Source organism: Patagioenas fasciata, chromosome 1, assembly GCF_037038585.1.
Source record: "Patagioenas fasciata isolate bPatFas1 chromosome 1, bPatFas1.hap1, whole genome shotgun sequence".
In the NCBI taxonomy this organism is placed as follows: Eukaryota; Metazoa; Chordata; class Aves; order Columbiformes; family Columbidae; genus Patagioenas; species Patagioenas fasciata.
In genome coordinates, this window is record NC_092520.1 from 182,287,765 (window position 1) to 182,309,150 (window position 21,386).

Here is a 21,386-nt window from a genome sequence, read left to right on the forward strand (position 1 = left end):
ACCACATTTCTTCGTGTGTGTCATCTGCCTGTTTGATCTGACATTTAGGAGACCCAAGAGGGGAACTTCCAGAGCAAACACTTCAACAAGGTGCTGGTAGGGCTACCATGAGAGCTTCCGCTCCACAGACAACCAGGCAAACCCCCCCCAAGCCCCACATGCTCCAGCATCCTTTTACTTTTTGCCTTGTGATACCCTGTGCAAATCATGCTTTGTGTGGGTTGAAATCAAGGACTGCAGTCTCAGGTTTGCCAGCTGCAATGCCCTCTTGCTTCGGGTTTGTTCTTAAAAAGTTTTTTTCCAAGCCAAAAACCTCATACAATGCTTTCTATAAATTAGTACGGAAAGAACAAGCTACAGCAAATCGTCCTGTACATCTAATCCCCCTTTATGTCTGAAAAGCGTGTCTTATCCCAGTTAGAAACGCTCTGACCTCTACCACAAATGGCAGCATTTTCAGCCTATACATCTTGCATGACGAAACAGGAAACAGACTAACACGGTGACAGATCTTCCGTGGCCATTTCAGGGAAAATGCCACCAAAATTCCAGCTTCTTTGCCAGGGGATGTTCTCTAGTGGGCAAGCAGTGGTGTAAAAACAGAGAGAAAAATGGTGGTTGTTTTTGTTGTAAAGAGAGTAAACCAATTATGTTTAAAAAACAAAACAGGCCGAACGCACATGGGCCGGGGTGCGGGAGGGGCCGGGGCGCCCCGCGGGTCCCTGCCCGGGCCACATGCGAGTGGGCAGCCCCAGGAGGCGGCGCCGCGGGGGTTCCGCGGGGCTCGGGGGCTCCGTGTCCCGCAGCACCTGGCGGCGCGGTCGCGGTCGTGGTCCCGACCCCGGTGCACCAGGCGCGCTCCCGCATGCCCACCCTCCTCCACATGCACACACCCGCGGCGAGAGGAGGAGCGGCATCTTCCTCGCCGGCTTCGTTTCGCCAGTTTAGTTCCCCCTCTCCCTTTTTCTTATTTTTTTTTTTATTGCATTTTATTGTTAGCACGGTAATTATTTGCCGGGGTGCTCCGGCCGGGTCCAGCCGGAGAGGGTGGATTATAGCTCCGGGATCCTCGTGGCTCCTGGGAAGGTAGGCAGCAGCTGATGCAGTCGAGGGGTACGCGGACGCGGCTCCCCGCGCAGCCTTTGTCTCCGCGCAGCGCGGACCGGAGCCCGCCGTGAGTCGCGCTCTGTTTCCGCCGTGTGCACAGCCCTCCCCTCCCTCCCCGCCGCGAAACGTGCTTCCTCGTCCTGGGCGCGGAGGATTTCAAACGCTAAAAATGCGAGCAGCGGGTCCGAGAGGGGACGGGGGAGCCCAGCGGTATCGCTGCGGCGGGAAGGGACAGGGCGGGGGTCGGAGCCGGCCATGCGGCATCTTCCCGCGGCGGGAGGGCTGCCGCCGGGATGCTGCCGGAGCCAGCCGCTGCGGTGTGCCTTCAAAAGAAATAAAAAGAAAACAAACAAAAACATTAAACTGGCAGTCGGCAGCTACGAGCTTTCGCTGGGACCCGCAAAAATAATAATAAAATTATTTTTAAAAAGGAGTTTAACCCTGACACGCGTGATGGCTGGAGCTGCGCCGCTGCACCGCGTGTGCCGCAGCCCTGCACTATGAGCGGCCGCGGGTTTAGTCCTGCCTCACCGGGAAACGTTCCTGCCTTCCCCTTAGATCCAGCGCTGCCACAGGGTCAGTGGAAGTTTTACGGTATTCAGAAAACGCAGGGTGGGCCCACGGCATGTGTGTGTTTGCCTGTAAATACATGGTAACAGCTAAGCTGCTCGCTTTTAATGAGCCCAAGGTGAAAACAAAAAGGAGCAGGTCTGAAGGCCTGGATATGCATTTGCTCACGTTTATATATGTCCAGCTTGCTCTTATGGCAGAGGGTTTGTTCCATTGTTTTGCAGAGTTTGTAAGGCAACCTGTAGCTAGGATGTGTCTCCTTGTGAAAGACGAGGAGGTGTGTAAACCCAGGCTTTGTTTATGTGACATGAGAAGGACTGATACAAACCCCGTGTTTGGCAGCCGATTTTATGGAAGGCAAAGCCATAGTCTGTTTGTGACACCTGCTGAACCCACTACGTGTCTTCAGGCTATTCAGCGTCCCACGGACCGCTTTGAGGCATTCCTACTGTTCCAAATGGTAGTAACCTTGCTTTGCAGTGCTTCATTCACCTTTTGGTTTGTTTGGGTTTTACTCGTGTTTGAAAAGCAAAATAACATGGCCCAGCCATTGTTCTAAAAGTAAAGTATTAGAAAAACATCCTTCTTAATTGATAAAAATACATTCTGGAAGTAAAAATAAAATAAAATATTTGGAGTCTAACCATCTTAGATCGGAAGTAAAAACAGCTACAGGGGAGAAAGAAGGAGCATCCTTCCATCTAACTTTAACTTAATTTGTTACCAACATTGTTTAAAAAGCCTCTAAAAGGAAATTCCATTTGTTCCTCAAGGATACAGAGTATCAATATCTCCCCTTTAAGAAGCCCAGCTGAAATTGACTGGCAAAACCCCTCGAAATCTAGGAATTGCCTTGTTGCTGGTGAGCAGAGGCCTGCTGCTGCGGCTGTGTGGACATGCACTAAAATGGGATCTGCTTCACTGTCGTACTGGATGACTCCTATTTGACTTTGCCTTTTTGGCGTCTTTCGTTCTTTCTTTCTTTCTCTCTCTCTCTCACTCTCTTTCTCTCTTTTTCTTTCTTTCTAAGAGGCACCAAGAGAGAGAGCACTTCACTGAAGCACACTACAGCATCCTCTGGCTTGTCACTTGAGACTATTCATGCTCTAGTTGGACCAACTGGGCTCCCCAGCCCAGGTGAGGATGGGACACGGAGGCTGTGAGTGCCAGGCTCCACGTACCCCTGTGCAGAGGATTATCCTCCGAGTTTTAAGGCTTTCTGCAGACTGCCATGGATCATGGAGGAGCAATTGTCCTCTATCCAAACCCTGCTTTTTACAAGGGTTTTGAAGGATGGAAGGGGAATCAGGACTCTCACAGCCAGTCTATTTGTGGGCAGCTCATCCTGTGTCTCTGTCTCTGTCTTGTCCGGTTTTTCTGGTTTTGAGATTTGCTCTTGTTCAGTGGTGACTGAGCAGAAATGCAACTGTCCTTCCTCCTGTGGTCTCCCCCATCTTTTTTTCAAATAGCTCATTTCTGTAGAAACGTACTTAGCACATAGTGTGACAATAACCACTGCTTTAAAAATCTGTATTCTGAAGGCGAATGAGATGTTGTGGGAATATTTAAATATTCTAAGCCGAAGGTCAGTTTCTTTTCTGAGAAGTATTTATTGCTGTGACCTTAGTCCAATACAAGAAGCCTGAGAGGCCAATCTTGGGAAAAATGGCAGCTTTTTCATGTTGAAACTGTTCCACAGTCCCCTTCCAGTTAACTTTCATAATATTTGTGCAAGCTTATCAGGTAAATATCACTCTGAGCCTTTTACAGTCAAGAAAACTGAAGCAAATAAATTAATTGTAAACTAGAGCGGGAAGGCAAAGTGAGTTGCATAAGCAAACAGTTCTTATTTCTGTAGTACAATATTTATTTTAAATAAGAATTCAGAGCAGCTATTTAGCCCACATGAATTTGTCTGGATTGTCTGTTTCGTTTCTGTAACCCATAAAGCCCCACTCGTACAGCACTTCCACTTCCTGTGGAAGACAAGAGTTCATTTATTTGTGGTGGTGTGTTCTGGGATCACCTCAGTAAAACCAAGACTGTTGAGTACATTTCACAGAGAAATATAATTAGGAAAAAATGTGACTATATTCCTCTGCCAAATGCCTTCCCTAAATTGACTGGGAAGGACTCAAAACAAAAAAGTACTTAAAACCATTTTCCTTTATGGCTCATCTTGAAGTGTTTTGCCTAAAGTAATGAATCACTGAGTGAATCAGACTGGGATTTTATGATTTCTTATTTGCCTGCCTTTGATCAGCTGAGTAGCCTGTTGAGACTTAATTTGGGACTGTCTTCCCTTTCTTTAAGGCAGCATGGAAGGGCAGTGTGGAGTGTGATGGGGCAGAGCAGGAACATTTTCCTGTTGCAGCACAAGGTCATGCAGTACTGAGGGAAAGGTTGCAAATCCAGATTTGTTCTCATCGCTTCTTTTTTATAGCATCCTTTTCCAAGCTTCCTTCTCAAGCCTTCTGTCATTTGTGGGTTTTATTGTGTGTTGGTTGTTTTTTTTTTTTACACCCAATCTTATCTTTTAACTATTTCCATCCCTTGTGCTGCAGGGGCTGCGTGAGAGAAGGAGCCTGGAAATGACAGATGATTGCTTGCAACCACGCAGCAAACAGCTGCAGCAGCTGGAAGCCTGTCCAGTCCCCACACTGCCTACGGGCTGGTGGTGTTGCTGGTGGGTAGGACAACCATGTGCTGGCACCTCGGTCACTCTTGTGCTGCCCTGGAGCCCACCAGGGTGAACTCGCTTCCTTCCAGCACAGCTGCAGCCTGTTGCAGAGGGGCAGCGCTGAGGAGCTGGAGGCAACAACATTTCGAGCACTGCAGGTGTTTGCTCAGTGGATGTGAGTCAGTCTTTAATTTCCGAGCTCTTTGTTATCTTGGTGACTCTTCTCTAATCTCTCTGTTTTGTCCTTCCGGTAGATGAGCAAATCAGGAGCTTTATGTTCCACATGTCAGGTGTCACTTACGCTGAACAAAAAGGAAGTAGTTGCTTCCTCACTAACTAATTTTGTTTGCTAATGCTGACCAAAAGGAGAAAGTTGCTTCCCCACCTCCCAACGTGGTACTGTTACATATAAAGCCTATTATTGCTTTTTGTCATTTCAGTGAATAGTCAATACACAGAGTCTCAGGCTCAGTGTTTCATTGTTTATATCTATGGAGTCACAGTGGTCATATTTCTCTTCTTTGAAAGAACTTTGAAAAGTATGAGCAAAGAAAGCCACATCACATCTCAGGCTTTGCAGGAATAAAACCAGCTTCTGTGAAACTCAAGCGCTGGATCCTGATGACTTGTAACCAACCAAGAGGAGTTCTTGGCAAAACTCTCTTTGAGAAGAAAGTTGCATCATATTTCAGCTGTTAAGCAAATTATCTTGAATTCCATAGTTAAAATTGCTCAGCATGTCTTGGACATTTGCCATCCCTGTTAGCTTGCGGGTAGAGCTCAGCAAATGAAGTGCCCGGTGAGTGTGCAAGGACATGACAAAAGTAATCTCCAGAGACAGGCGAGATGTTGTCTAACCTGACCGCTTACCCAAACGCTTCTCGCATACTGGGTCAGCTTTTGAGCAGTCATGTGTCTTAAGATGTCACTATTCGAACAATGTCATTTACAGGTTATGAATAAAAAAACCCAAGACCCAAAAAACAATGGCCTGTGAATTAAGCCATCACCATTGCCAACAGGAGTGATGAGGTTACTGTTAAAAACATAACTTCTAGCAAAGTGTTTGCTGAGATTACACCTCTTCCAGGTGCTGCCAGCAGAAATAAAGTTATATTGTCCGTATTACCATATTTTTTCAAATACAAACTTTTTGAGCCTGTTATGGCTGTTGTAGAATTTGAACAGTCCAGCAAACTGGAGTTGCAGGGATTTTTTTTTTTCAATGTTTCAGAAGGCAACAGAGAAGATGACCCCAGTTCTCGGAATCTGTCTTAATGGCTTGTGAAGGTCTTGGTGTCCTTGAGAAAAATAAACTCATTTTATCTTCTTATGTCATCTCACAGTCCTCCTTCTGAAGTCTGTGACCAGTTGTAATCTTTCCCACATTCTGCAAGGAGCACACAATGAATAAATTATATATAAAGGGTTTTACAAGACACGATCTTTGAGGTTTTTTTAGAAGGGTCATTAGCTCTTTCCTGTTTTCCTCTCAGGGTGATTTCTGCTTCAAGAAAAGTTTTAAGTAAGAGAAAAATTCTTATTTCTGCTTGTTGATATACTATGTGTGTGTCTGGAGAGAGAGATTTGATGGCAAGTCTCTGGTAGTTTTCTTTTTGGGAGGTTTAAGGCTGGGCAGAGTAGTAGGCACAGTGACTGGAAGTGATTTGGATTTCTACAGTCACTCTTCAGATGTTTATTTACTGCCTTTCAATAAGAATTAAGAATAAAGTTCAGTCTAGGAACTTTACCAACATAGCATTTTTATTTGCATTTATTTAATGGTGTTTATCAAATGAAAAGGCCTTAAAATTAAAAAAAAAAAAATTACCAGGCTGCTTCCAGTAGCTCAGCATGGTGAATTTTTATTAGTTGAAGCAAATATTCTTTTTCTTCCCGCAACATTAGTGGCACCTACACCTGAGGCGGCGACTTGCTGAGCTTGGCTGTCGCAGTGCCGAAGCTTTGGGACCAAAGCTCCTGTGTTTGCAAAGAGCAGCTCAGCAGGGCTGAAACCCCTGGTGTGGGCCAGGACGGGTTGTCCTCCAGCAGCGCAAGGCTCCGCTCTAAAGGCCAAGTGACGAGCCTGGAGTGGATGCTCGATTTGTAGGGATAAAGTTGGTTGACAGGAACCCTACTCTTTGGGATTGTAGGTCTTATTTAGACTCTGCAATTTGTCACATCCGTGAACTTGAAATTTAAAATGGGTGATTTAGGGGTGAAGTTCATTTAGCCCACTGCCAGTGGAGGGTACCTAGAGTGATTAGTGATGACAAAGAGTTTGCTCTGTATATATCTAAGGTAAAGTTATCTTTGCAAAAAAAAAAATGCAGTTTGCATAGTGTTTTTTTCCAGGTATCACATTTCTATCACTCTTTCGCTCTGAATCTACAAGTACTTGACAAACTGAGTGCTATCACTGATATTATCATCTTAATTTTACAGATGGAGGTGCTAAGAATGAGGTGGTTATCCTTTGCCAAAGATTTGCAATGAGTTCATGCTGTGACAGTGAAAGTTTTTGTCCCTAGCCCTAAAGCTCTGTTTTTACTCTCCTTGTGTTTTGACACTGAGATCAGGTTTTCTCATACTTGGAAGTACAATGCATTATTTCATTCATCAGTGTTTTTGTTTCAGGGGTTTGTTTTGGTGGGTTTTTTTAGTAAATCAATTAACCTAGCAAGCATGCAAGGCAGATTCCAAGATGTGCCTGCTGTCATGCTGCTTCAGAAGCAACTCACCTACCTGGAACCTGCTGAAATCATTGTTGGTGCTTGCGCTAAGGTTTTGCTGCATCTTTGTTCAGTCATTTTACCATAAAATCAGAACTTTGGTTAAAACAATAAAAAGGTTGTTTGCACTGCAAGGACTCCTTGCGAAGAAAGCTGTTTTCCTGCCAGTCCAGCCTTGCTGCATTTCAGCTACAAGGGAGCAGAACAGCGGAGCTGGGGCTGCACGTCAGTGAGCTGTGAAGTCTGCTCTCAGTGTTGGTTACCTCATAGGAGCGCTCGTTTCAGCACCTGCTTCTGAAACACTTAATGGGGAATTTATTAAGCACAGGCAATGTCAAGGCCATTCTGAAAATCCTCCTGGGGGACCAAGATGCAAAACGGTGCCCAAAGGGAAAGCTGCTCTGCTTGAATCTTAGATAAAACTTTATGTGGGTTTTTAAATGCCAGGGGACACAGATCTCAATAGAGAGGTTGTCACATCTATTAAGGAATTGTTTATTTTAGGAACTCATGGTCACAAGAAGCTTCAGGATTCAGCGGGCTCGGTCCTTGCCACCTCAGCAGTCGCCGTCTCCTGTGGCTTTATCCTTTTATAAAAGATCATACTTCTCTTCCAAAATAGGTAGACTATTTTATTCACACAGCCTCTGGGAACACTGTTCCAGAATGTCACTGCTAAAATGACACTCTGCTTGCCAGTCTGCATTTATTTATCAGCAGCCTAAATTCACTTTTTTTTTTTTTAATTGTGCCAACATTTTAATACCTGAATGGTCACTCCCCTGGTATATATCATGAAAATACCCTCTGTAGAGGAGTTGAAAAGGACCCAGCTTACACCCCTCCCCATTCTCACACCATCTGCCACCGTAACTATGTGCTTAGTTGCTCCTTCAATAGAAAAAAGTAGATCCTGCCCTGCTGCAAGCCTTGAGGCTTGCCCTTAAACTTTGCACCTGAAATTTGGACAGTTTAATCTTGTGAAGAAAATGTTAAGAGCACATGCAAACTTCAAGATAAACCTACACTTCTGAGAAATCATTTACAGAGGAAAAAACGCTCATTTGCAAAGCCATTTTCTGCACGGTGGGGATGTGGTATAAACCAGAAGTACTGGGTCTTGTAAACTTAATTTGAAACAGGCAGATGCCATAACTGAGCAAGTTAACTGTGTCCTCCTGCCTTGCCATAGTGCCCTGCAAGAGCTGGGGGTGGTCCTGCTTCTTGGGTTGTATGATGGTTTTGAGGTAGCCCTGAGAATTTTAAAATATCCCCCAAATAATCTGGCACCTAAACATTCAACATGTACCTCAGGGTGAATCGTTGTTTGGCAATACTGTAGAAAATTCATTCACAAAATGGGAAATGAGAGAGTTGTGGTGCAGGAGCTTGTTTGTGCATAACATCCTGTTGCCTCAGCACCACACTGGAGTTGTAGCTCACCTGAGAGTGGCTGGACTCTGGAAAATACTGGTCTTACAGCTGATTTGCATTGCTGATGAGGAAATATGTCACTACCAGACTTCTCTGATCTGCCTTTGGTGTTATTATTGGTGCTTTTAAGCTACACTTCTGTCGGAGGAAAGATCATCTGATATTTAGATAATAACTGCTTGACATAAGATACCTATTACTCTTTCTTCCTATGATACATGAGCTTAGGGATTTGTTTCTGTCTGTTTCTGTCCTAGTTCAGAATAAGTTTGACCATACATAAAGCATCCTCTGCACAACCTCTTTAACCAAAAAACCTTAACAAATTCAAATACTTGGAATACAGGTATCAGCAGAACACAGTATTGGGATAACTTTGTCCCCCTCTTCCATCCACTTAGCAACAGCACAGACACAAGATATTTTCTAATTTTAAGTAAGAGGCAACATGGAGAACATGGAGAGATGAACACCAAACATCGAATGAGACTTCAACAAGCAATAATTTTTATTCCTTAACTTGTAGATCGCTAACTTTTTTTTTTCTTTTTTTTTTTTTTCCCCTGAAACAAATAAGATTGGTTTGCTCACTAGTTTATAAATACAGTTACTATCTTCCCACTCAGTTGTGGGACCGAATAAATTTGTAAGGTATGGAGAAGTTGATCTCATTAAGGTGTATAAGGTTACTACTGTTGTGCAATGCATTTAGGTTATAACCTGAGGTGCTTCTAACAACATAAAACTGGTTGGTAAGGAAGGTCCTTCTTGTCCAGGTTTGGTTGGTTTCATCTGGTGATACTGCCTGCTGTTGGTGGTATACCTCTTGGATTTTTTTTTGTGTTTTATGTAGGTTGCTGACACTGTGGCTGCAGTTTACACACAAGATGCCAACCGAACACTAATATTTGGAGGAGCATTTGGAAACATACAGTTCCTCACCCAGGATGCCTTTCAAAGCTGGCTTAGAACTGACTGAATTACAGAATATGACTGTTCCTGAAGATGATAACACCAGCAATGATTCAAATGATTTCACAGAGGTGGAAAATGGCCAGATGAATAGGTGAGTATTTTTCCACTGACGCTGCCTGTGCTAAGAAACACATTGTTTAAAAACAGCATTCTAATTTTCAGTATATGTCTTGAATTATTCATTACCAAGTCATGCTCCATTTGAAGATGCAATTTGAATTTCATATGTGACATCTGTTGGGCATAGTCTGCAACAGCAGATAAAGCAAACAGTGGCAATTTATTCATCGTTTCGAATCCTTCAAATTAGTCTAATAAAATGCACAAACATATAATGTAGCAAAAAGCCAACATTTTCAAGTGTTTGCTTGCACACAGCAAATAACTAATAATAATTAATACAATTAGACCAATGACAAATCTCTTTGTTGACCTTTGATCTCAGATATAACAATTTTAACCTGCCTGGCCCCCTCCAAACACCCAAGCTCATGGGGATTTATAGCTGATGTTGTTGGCAGCAAAGTAAACTGGGCAATGGCTGTCCTTCCCCAAAGCAGGAATGGCAAGAAGCCAGTAAAACAGAGACATATACCGAAGTCATGTCAAGTTTGAAAAAATGCACCTATTTATCCATATTGGGGAAAATCATTATGTTTGTTCGAATTAGCATGTGGACTTTCCTCCAAGCTGTACAGTCATTTCAAAGAGCAGCCTGTTCCACCTGAAAGTGGTTCTTCAAGCTTCCCTGCCAGCCTCCAACAGGTACTCAGCGTCCTGTTTACAGCAAAGACCTGCTGATGGACCCTGTTTGGGTTTTGTGAGCTGTAAAACAAGATGTTTTTTGATCAAACTTCCTGTTCAAATATTGCAAATTGAGGAGAAGCACACTGGCCAGTTGGTGCCAGCACAGGGAACCAGCCCTGCCTGGCACTGGTGCTGCTGGGAATCCTCTGCCAGCACATTATCCTGCCCAGTTGTAGCTGGATCGCTGTGGCCACCTCTGTATATATGGTCTTTTAAAAACCTCTTCCCTTGCCCTTTCTTCCTTTTGGCAGCAGCTTTTCTGGCTGCCCAGAGAAACCCACTTTCTAGTGTAAAAACAAAATTAAAAGCTGTTTTTTCCCTAGTGAGGGTAGAGACACGTGGTCGTGTTGGTGGACAGGGAGCTTGGTGGTGGGTATGGGAATAAGCACCCAGCATTGGCCATACATACCACGCATGTAGCAAAAACAACCAGATGCACCCCAGGACCAAGCAGGGGGCCCTGGCTGTTGGCACGGGCGAGCTCCCCCCACCGTCAGGAGAGTGCCAGCCTGTGCCCCCCCCACCACACACCTGGGGAAGTCCTGAGGCGGTCACCAGCTGCACCATGTAGCTGTGAGACCACAGCACAGCTGCACTGGTGAAGATTAGAGCTGGTCAGGAATTTTCTGATGCAACTGCTTTGATGGAAAGTGCCAAAATGAAAAGCAAATCACTTGTGTAAAAAAAAAAAAAAAAAATATATATATATATATATATATATGTATATATGTATATATATATAATATAAAATAAAACCCTCCAACTTTGCCAGAACAAAACAGTTCTAGTATGAACCTGCTTCCTTCCTTGCTGGCTCACTTGGTAAGACCAGGAGCCCTGGGGCTGACAGTGGTAAACTGACTCCCTGGAGCCTGCTGAGGATTTATGTCCTTGAGAGGAGAAGGAGTGGCTGTACAATGCTTTGGGTGCTGTCACCAGTAACTGTTACAGGGAAAAAACTTGTTAACGCCTCGTCTTTCAGTGAATGTTTGTGGAGGGTGGTGAAAGAGGGTGCCCTCTGCGCCTGCACCTTGTGCTTTGTGGAGTTACAGGCTAGTAAGCGTGGCAAAGTCTGGGTCACATCCAGACTGCCTGCTAAAGGAAGAAGCAGCATGGGGTGAGGAATGAGTGTCAGAAACTTAGAGGCTGACTTTCTGATCACTGTTCTGGCTCTTAAGGCAGATGAACACATTCCACAATTTCCTTTTCCCTTCTGGATAACTTTTTTCCCCTGCAGAGCACCATTTGCTTGTAGGATGTAACCCATTATGGTTGTCTATTATCCCTCTGCTGGGGTGCTTGCAGCACAGCTACTGACTCATTCATCCCATACATGAGTATTTTCCCTGTATATCGCAGTGTGTTCATGTTTCCCTCCATGTCTAAAACAAGAGTTTCAAGGCAGCTCATGCCAACTGCAGTTTCCAGCGCAGCAGCACGTTGGCACTGGTGCAGCCCCGTCAATGTCCCCTGGGGCTGGGACTGTGGCTGAGCCACCCGTGGCCACCATGGCCACTGCCCTGGGCAAGCACCTCCATGCCAACATGGGTGACAAGCCAGCCAGCAGACCCTGATCTGCACCTCACACCAAACACCTCACGAAAAGATGTGGTTATTCCCTTCCTATGACTATTTTGGCAAATGCCCCATCTCCATGGGACAAGAGATTAATGGGTATATGGAAGAAACAATATTGTGTTGCCTGGCACACGGTGCAAGGCCCTGTGAAACTCCAAAGTCCATCAAAATCAGTGGGACTTTTTCTGTTGGTTTCACGTGAGCTTTAGATTAGATCTGTAATTTTCAACTATTTTTTGTTGTTTTGACCTGGTGGTTTTGCACTTTGTATTTCATTTTAAACCTTTTTTTCTCCCAGTGCATAATTTTTCAAGCCCTCTGTAGGGCAGAGTTTTTAAGGGTCTTGTGGGGGAGGTAGATCAAGTACATCAGGAAGAAGCTCATTCCAGGTCTGGTTTTAAACCCTAAATATTTATTGATCTTGGAAAAGAGTTCTCTAGTTTACTTTGGATTTCCAGCCTTTTCTAGGCCTAAATATGAATTTATATATGCAGTCATATGTAGGGAGGGGATGTTGTTTGGAAAGGGATATACTGGGAGGGAGGTTTTATTTCTACACATATGTTGAATTTCTTCTGGGCATGTCAATAAAGAGGTTTGCATGGCTATAAAACTGTCATCTCTGCACATAACTCTAAACCTGTATTTAAGTGACGTACTCCTTAGCTGTAACGACAATGATGCTCTCAGGAAGCTGGTGGCTGAATGCCTGTCTTGGTTTACAGCTACTAGTAAGTTATCAGCAGCCCTTGGTTGGTTAACAATGCTGTTACTAGCTATACCCAGATCTGGTCCAAGTTTCATAGTGTAAGCCAGACTAAGGTTTCTTCTGTATTTCTAGTTCCTGCCTGCCCTGGAAATTTTTGCTGTTGCTCAAGCTAGAGCTGAGTTTAAGAAGCTGCCTAAGGATAAAGTTCTGCCATCTTGGCAAAACTAGCTTTTCTTAACAAATGTTTAAGTCATTGTCAAATATCACTTTCATTTAATTCATTTTAAACATACCTGAGATGACTAAAATGATTTTGGCTAACTCTGCTAGCCGAAAATGGTTAGCTTGGGGATATCAAGTTAGTCTAACATTTTTCATGTAAGACCTTTAATAAATTAAATTTCGAAGCTGTAGTTAAATATGGTCCCTTTAAAATCACTTTATCAATAAGACTAAGTTTCTACTCTGAACTAAATTAAACCAAGAAAATACTTAGATGAAGAAATCCCTTCCAAGCCAGTGGTGAGGCTTCATGCATCACAAGGATTAGGTAATTATTTTTTTAACAGGTTATTTTATTAATTTATCTGAAAAGCTTTGTATAAGCTGCTCCTACTCAGCTACGAGCTGAGCACAACAGGAAAGCAAAAACATATAAGAGCAGGTTACATCTTTTAATGATGAGTAAAGTATTTGAAATGAAGACAACAAACAGCACAAATGGATTTCATACTTGTCAGGGGGCCACAAGGCTTTGGTGGCACAGACAGTCCTACTGCGCATTTCCCCAGCACCTGTCACAGTGGCCTCCAGTCCTTGGGAGGGCTGGGAAAGGCTGGAGTAAACAGTCACTTCACTTCATTCATGTCATATTTATAAAGGTCAAATATACAACATTCTGTGACAATGAATAGCTCACTTTCTAAGCACATCTATTAAGCAGAGCAGATGCATGTCATGGTTTAACTAGAAATTCCAGTATTCCAACATATGTTCCTTTTCAGATGCTGTAGAATGGGAAAAAATGAAAAAAAAAAAAAAGTTTATAAAAAGCAAAATCTTGGGAAAATTTGTTTCTGTTGAACCCATTGGATTACCTTCCCCCTAGGTCGGCTGGTTAGTTGTTTTTTAATTTAAGTTCAGGAATACATTCCATTCACAGAAAACTTAGGCTGTCATATGCTAAGTCTGTACCACCTACCGAGAGTGGTCCCGAGGCAATCTCCTCCTCTGGACTTGTCGGTTAAGTCGCCTGCAACAGCAAATGCAGCACAGTCTCTGGATCAGGCAGACCCTACAGCCCCAACCTCTGCATCACTGCTGAGATTTCTAGGCAAGTCATCCTGGCGCTGGGAGGTGGGTGCTGGGAAGTTCCCCGTAAAAAAATCTGGCCGCAATGCTCTGCATCTCATAGAAGGTGTGATTCAGGAGCCCCGTGGCCACATTCCCATGTCTGACTTTGCCCTCCTGAACACATCACTTAGCATATAAGGAGAAAAATGTGCAGTGTGATATGGCAAATGTGGGGTAAATGAGGAGTCCAGCTTAATAGATGAGATACTGGACAACAAGCGCATAGGACTAATTCAAAAGTATTTTGGGTCAATTTATCAAATCAGACGTGTTATTTTTAAGTCCCATCCAGAAGGAAATAATGTGTTTAGAGCTCACAGAAGATATCAGTTTCTGCAGAAGCTGTTTACTCTGTCAAAAGTATCCTAATTAGAAGTCCCACAGTCACTTTATATTCAAGCCGTATTATTCAAGTGTTGTTGTCGTTATCATGTGTTAGTTCTTTAACAATGATTTTCAGTAAACTTTAATACCATGTGGTAATAATAATGCTATCTACAAATTTGTTATATTTGTAATTATTAAGGGGAACTGGCTGTAGAAGGATGAGAAGTAGGGGGAGCAGACTAGTTACTTCTATCATAACTCTGACAAAATCTAAAATGACACATGATCTCTATAAATGACAGAAGAAAGCAAAGCCCACAGACATTCCCAGCAGCACTTACAAATCTAAAAGAGACAAAACTCTTCTGTGTACTACTGCCTGTACAAATTCCCTGTGGGGTGTTTCGAGAGAGCTGGAATGTCTTTTTCAAACTGTTCACACTCTGCTGCCTACGTTCAAGAGATGGGCTTTGAACAGACATGGAGAAGAGAAAAAAAAGCACATGCTCTGAATCAGGTTGAGATTTTATTCCACGAGGATGAAATACCTATATGGTGAGCTTTGGAAAGCTAATTTTGGATCAGTCTTAGAAGTGGTTGCTTTGCACTTCTTAAAACAGTGGGGGAGGCTCAGCCATCTATTCCCACTGTGTTAGAGCTGGTAAACCTGGCACAGTGTCTATATTTTGCAGCAAATGCTGAAGTTAGTAGTTAAAAAACAAAAACAAAAACAAAACAAACAAATAATTTAAAAAAAAAAAAAAAAAAAACAAAACACAGGAGAAACCCATAGTTGATTTTTATTTATATAAAGGAAGCCAAAGCACACCAACGGGTAGGAGTCAAAGCTACAACAAAACCAGCAAAAACACTACATACATTTTGCCAGCTATGCCCAGATTTAAGGGATAAACTCAAAATGTAGATGTAATATCCACAGTGTTAAAGACACAGGGCCTAGTGTGTCAGCTGTGGAAGCCAAATCAGCAGCATTACAACTACATGATTTTGGCACAGGCTTAGAGGTTGTACCAGCACGTGTCACCAGTAATCATGCCACAACTGGGGTAGTACGGAATTTTGACAGAGCTTTGCCTTTATGACCTCACAGCTCCGTTAGCAGCCTGGATACCGCTGGATGTACTCAAACAAGCACAGTCAGTCTTGAGCCACAGGCTGAAGGAGAACATCCTCGGACAGCAGAAACTTCCAGCTGTGGTAAAGGACCAGTGGTGCTGCCCTCTGTGTTCAGCCTGTTGTTTCTCTGTTTCAATTTAAGAATTTAATTTAGCCACAGCGAAAAGGGCCTCTGGCACTTGGTGACAGCACCTGGTAAGGTATGTAACACATCTGATGGCTGATGCAATATAAATATTATGATTATTATAGCACAGTATTTATTATTAGAATGGCATAGGATTTCTACAAGCAGAATCAATGTACAATCTACAAGTAGCATAATACAGAATTTATAATACAACTTAATTCATAATTTCTTATCACTTGGACCCTCCACAGATTGGGTCAAATGTTAATATATGATTTGCTGTATAAATATAACAACCATAATCTAGAGTCAAGAATCATATAAAAGAAGACGAGTCTCTCCCTCAGTCCTGGGAGGAAGCAGAAGATGCTGGGGGTGTCCCTGGCCATTTGGGATCCCGGGTCTCACTGTCCAGCAGTAGCTTCGAACCAAGTTCCCCTCTTAGGACTTTGGTGGACTTTATGGACAGTGCTCTGGGTGCTGTTAGGCTTCCCTCTTCTGTAGTGGGGTCATCACCAACACCTGGGGGAACAGGTGCCTGGGACCTTCAGGGCTGGCAAGGAAGGGAGTAATCAGCCTGGCACCCAGGAGCCTTGAGGCTGACAAGGAGAGGAAGAAGAAATCTCTTTGGTTTGTCTACTTGGTTCAGGGGACCTCCAGGGCCTGAAAATGAGGGAAAGGGAATGAATGGTCCATTTAGTCACAGAGAATGGCTGCTTGCCTCATTAAATGGTACTAGCGATGCTAGCCACATTGGCAGGAGTCAGGAGTGGGGGGTACCAGTCACACACAGACCTCTGCAGGTCACCTGGAGAAATATGTCCTCTCAGTGTCTGTGCAGATAAACTACTTGCCTGTATGTAAAACTGGTGCTTCTTCTTGACTTAATCTCCTAAAAGACCATTCAGTATATATACATTTATTCTGCTAGTGTTACCTTTATCAATACACAATATATGTCGGTATCAGCAAAGCAGAATCTGGCTCATTAAGTAGTTATGAGTGTGACCTCTTTTCACATACAGTTTTTATACATTGCGTATTTTGTAATCCCATGCTGCTCGTGGAATTAATGTGTTGGCATTTTCTAAACATTGGAAATAAATCCTCTTTTTTCAGCAAGTTTATTTCAATCAAGAAAGCAGAAGGAGTCTCACAAACAGCAAGCTGGAGAAACAAGAGAGTGATGAATACGTAAGTCTCTCTTGCTGTTCTTTTCCCTGTCAAAACGAACTATACGTTGTGCATACGAAGGGCTTTTACACATGTGTGTGCTGGGCACACACAATTGTAACTGAATTCTGGGTTCCAGTAGAAACTGCCTGTGTTCAGCACTTTAAAAAAGAAAACCTGAGCATTTTGGATGAATTGAGGCAAGGGAATCCCTCTGGCCTGTGTTAGGCAGGAAGTCCTGGTGGTTCCTTATGGCATCATATAACTCATGTGCCTAAGACATTTCACAGGCATAGTGAAAGATTGGCTTTTAAAGTGTAGTGAGTTGTGTATTGCCTATACCATTTATGTCAATTTACAGAATCTGTAGGATCAGAGTGTAGCTGTGACAGGATTTAGTGATGTTTTTCCTCTTTCAACCCAATTTTTATTAAGTCGTTTCCATAGCAGCAGTTACCTGATATACCACAAAATGTGGAATTTGAAACATAGATGCATTTTCCCTGCTCTGTTCCAAGATACTGCTGACACATCTGTCTTTACCTCCCCAGATCCCAGGAACTACTTCCATGGGAATGTCCATTTTCAACCTCAGCAATGCGATCATGGGGAGTGGGATTTTGGGCCTTGCTTTTGCCTTGGCCAACACAGGAATTATCCTTTTCCTGTAAGTATTTGCGTGGTGAGTAGCTGATCCCCATGCAGTTTTACTGCATTTAAAGAATGTGTGTGCTGTCAGCAAACGGAAGGATTTATAGTCCATCTGTAATCAAGTACAGCATTCAAACCTGAAAATGTTAGATACAAGTTTTGGACAATTTTTTTTTTTTGGGGGGGAAAGCCACTACTTGCAATGCCAGAGCAAATTAAGTCCATTTTATTTACTACTAACCTGAACCTAGCCATGTTTTTTCCCATGGTCCACAAGTTACATATACATCAGAAATATTCAGTAGTAATAGTTGCAGTGGGATAGTGCATAGTTTTTACTTGTGTCACAGGATCTAGAGCTTTCATCAAAGCATGGTGCAATAACTACTTTTTTAACCAAGAAATAGAAATTTATATTCCTTTATATGTTACATATAATATTTTCATCTCACTCCTACAGTTTCTTCACTTTCTTATGTGAGAGTCCTTGAGAGCCAACATAAATATAGCCAAGATTTTAGTATAAACAAAAAGAGTCGAGGAAGGTACTTAACTCCAGGAAAAAAAGAGGCATTTTGTAAAGGAGAATTTTATAGTTTAAAAATGAAACTGTGCCAGTGAATGAGTAAGACACAGTGTTATTCTGTGTTATTCTGGATTGCAGTATGAGATGTTTCATTATGAAAAGTGATTGTTAAGAAATCCATTGGGAATTGTGTGCAGATTTCAGATAAATGTTCATTGAGGGAAGAAATACAATAATTTACAATCTTTGAGAACTGTTCAACATGGTTATTGAGTTTACAGACTACTCTAAAGAGGTGCAATTTATTGAATGTCAAATCTAAAAATCTAAAACTTTTGTTATTTCTTAGGTTTTTGGGAAATATATAATATCAGTCCTGTATGTCGCAGTGTGGATGGCCCAAGTGGCACATATAGCCATCTGTACAGTGGATTTGTGCCAGGATAGCTACATCCATGCTGCTAGCTTACAATTTGCCATGGCTGGGTAAAATCTAGGAATAATCCAAGGCTATAAAGTATCTGGACTCTAATTTAGGTCTTTCTTGTAGAGAGAGACCGAGTTTATTTTATTTTTGCTGTTTTATTTTTTTCCCCAGTACCTGTATATGATACCTCTCTTTGACCTCGTTACTTTGCTGGATAATAATGTCTCAGCCAAGGAGCACTCTCAATTTCTCCTTACTGCTTTCATTTTCTATAAGTTCATCCTCTTCCTATTCTTTCAGCAGTTTTTCATCAATTATGTGAAATGTATTTGCTCTAAAGGATGTAAAAAGGCAGTTTCTTTTAAGTGAAATAGACCAGAGCAGTGCTGTGAGCATCAGAGAAACTTCTAACAACATGTGACGGTGACTGGGCTCGTCTTGGCCCGAGTAGTGAATGTGTAGATCTGTACCACCACATTGCATGAAAAACTGCCCAACCTGAATGAAGAGATTTTATACAGTAAATAACAGCATTATTCTCTACAGAATTAACTGTGTGTATTTAAAAGTGGATAATTGTATTTGTTGGCTTTATAATGACTTTAGATCTGTTGGCCTGGAGCTAGACCAGCCAGCTGAGATCAAGGGCAAGGAAGCCAGCAGGACCTCACTGACCAGGCCAGCAGAGCTTTCCCCTTTGAAGCCTGGAGATACAGGATCCTAATGTGGTGTCTGTAATCAGGCTTGAAAGTTGAACTGCTTTAAATGTTCTTTTATCACGCAGTAATCTCAGAGTTAAACCTAGTCCATTGGTGTTAGATTTTTTTTCTCACAATCTCATTCAGTGCATTTTTCCCATAAATGTGTAGTTCTGCTTTCATTATCACAGGTAGATCTTAAAACTGTCTCTGCTTTACAAGTAATTAAAGGTAGAGTTCTAGCAATACTTTCACTGCTTTTTGCACATGAGAAAGCACTTAAATTCGTTGTTCTTGAGTAGCACAGTTCTGGAAAGTTTCTAGGTTGCTTTATCCAGTATTGGCATGCACCAGCCCTGAAAAGTAGAAACCAGAGACAGAAAAATTAAAGGAGCATTTTCAATGCTAACAGAGCAGACTTAGCCTGATTTCCACTCTCACAACTTCTACACAGCTGCAGTGTGAAGTGGACACCACCATACACACCTGGATCCGTTCAGATCCAAATTCTTGGTGTAATACACGCAAAATAAACATGGCAATGAGTATATACTCCTACATCTTACTTGCATAAGTTAGTGCCATGGCAAAGTACCATGCATCCTAGGCAAAATAACAGAGGTAGGCACTCAGAGGAACTTAATCGCAGTATGGTTGATAACTACAGCCCAGACCAAAGAAGAGCGTTCTTTCCTGCATGTAAAAGGAGAGAAAACCTTGTTGCAGAAAGATGACACAAAAGGATTCGGAAGTCAGAGATGGGGCAGGTTACCTCAGAGTAGCAGGAGCACTTTTCGCTGCCTGCAGTTTCATCCTGGAAACCCAGGACCAGAGGGATGGATCACATTGCAGAGACATAGTGGCCAGCCAAGTTCAAGGTGCCAGCCAAGCTCAAGGTGCCTTCAGCCTGCATTTAGCCCATCACTGCACATGGTAAGAAGAACCCTGCTGAGACACAGGGCCTTGTTAGATGAGGTGTAGTACAACTGAAGTATCACACTGCTTGCGTGCAGCTGTTCCTGCTAGGGTTGGCTAGAAGCAAACATGAAGACACAGCTGAACTCCAGAGGTTTAGGGCAGAGTGGCCCTCTGGGAGGACATATGGTGGCAAACCCCACGCTCGGCCACATTTTTCTGCACCCAATACCTGATGAGGGTTCAGAGCTGTTTGTGCAATAAGGCAGGTGACTGCACGAGTCTCACCCAAACCTGGGACTCCACAGAGGGCTGGGGACAGCACATGTTTCAGTTGACCTAGTAATGTGGCAGCTGGGAGCAAACAGTGGCATGGCAGGAACAGTTTGTTCTTCCCAGTGCTGTATCAGTCCCCTGCCTTAAACTGTTTATTCTGAATTGGTTGGGGGCAGGTGCTGCCGTTTGCTCGCATAGCTGCCAGCACTTCTTTAAGAACAGTCAAAATAAAAAGTAGGGGGAGTGCTTTTGGGACTGCAGTGCAAGCTCGCCTGCTTCTGTTTTGAATTTGTGCAGACCGCGTGGCATGGACATTTTCACTCCTGTCCAAGGGGTGGTTCTGGCGTAAATATCCCCATCCATACCACAGTCCTAACACAAATAAGTTTTTCATACAGCGCTAATGAAAATGCCAAGTGTCTCTGTGAGAACTCTATGGGGAGCTAAGGACAACAGATCAGCTAAATACCTGGCTGCTTGGGAGTGTTATTTTTACTGCTGCAAAGACTCCATGAGCTCAGTGCCTGAAAAACGGGAGCTTTTAATATTAAAATAGAATTGATGTTGGCATGGGGAGCCAGAGCCATTTGGGGTGGGGGTGAGTGAGTCCAGCAGCCAAGCACAGGGGGCTTTGAGCACCATGTGTCCCGGCAGGCAGGGGTGTGGGGGCTCTGCAGGGAACACGGGCAGGAACGGGGCTTAGCACATCGGTAAAAAATGGAGCAGAGTGACCTCAGCCTGTATAGTCTCCCTTCCCTTCTCTAACTCCTCGAGGAGAAACACCCTCTGAGCTGTACAAAGAGTGTGTTGTTATTGTCAGACATCATACTTTGTTGGCAAAAAAGCAGTCTCTCCCATCACCTCTTTATGTTTCTCCCTGCTTCTCTGGCCCCGAGAAACTTGTGGGTCATTATTTGGCGCTTAAGTATTTTTAGTCTAAAATAATAAAAAAAGTGGGAGGGGGAGGCTTCTCATCCTTTTCTTTCTATGTATGCCTATGAAAAAGATGTGTTGCTGCCTATCTATGGCAGCAGCTGGTTTTGTGTTAAATTTTAGGCTTGTTTTTCTCAGTGTCCTGAGGGTAGTTGTCATAATAAAGAGAGGAATTGCCAACAGATTGTCTGAATGCTCTTCACACACATCATGAAAACATCATCAGGTCTTTGTCTGTCGGAGTGTTG

The 21,386-nt window shown here is 43.1% G+C and overlaps 1 protein-coding gene across 1 annotated transcript in view; it reads left to right on the forward strand.

The window, feature by feature from the left end:
- The first annotated feature begins 756 nt into the window (after positions 1 to 756).
- SLC38A1 (solute carrier family 38 member 1) overlaps positions 757 to 21,386 on the forward strand; it is a 34,575-nt gene continuing 13,945 nt past the window's right edge. Inside the window, exons 1-7 of the mRNA XM_071802814.1 lie at positions 757 to 1,086; positions 2,708 to 2,814; positions 4,242 to 4,532; positions 9,377 to 9,589; positions 11,288 to 11,292; positions 16,663 to 16,733; positions 17,264 to 17,379. Coding sequence (XP_071658915.1) covers positions 9,471 to 9,589; positions 11,288 to 11,292; positions 16,663 to 16,733; positions 17,264 to 17,379 — 311 coding nt within the window. The 5' untranslated portion in view covers positions 757 to 1,086; positions 2,708 to 2,814; positions 4,242 to 4,532; positions 9,377 to 9,470. The remainder of the gene's footprint in view (positions 1,087 to 2,707; positions 2,815 to 4,241; positions 4,533 to 9,376; positions 9,590 to 11,287; positions 11,293 to 16,662; positions 16,734 to 17,263; positions 17,380 to 21,386) is intronic.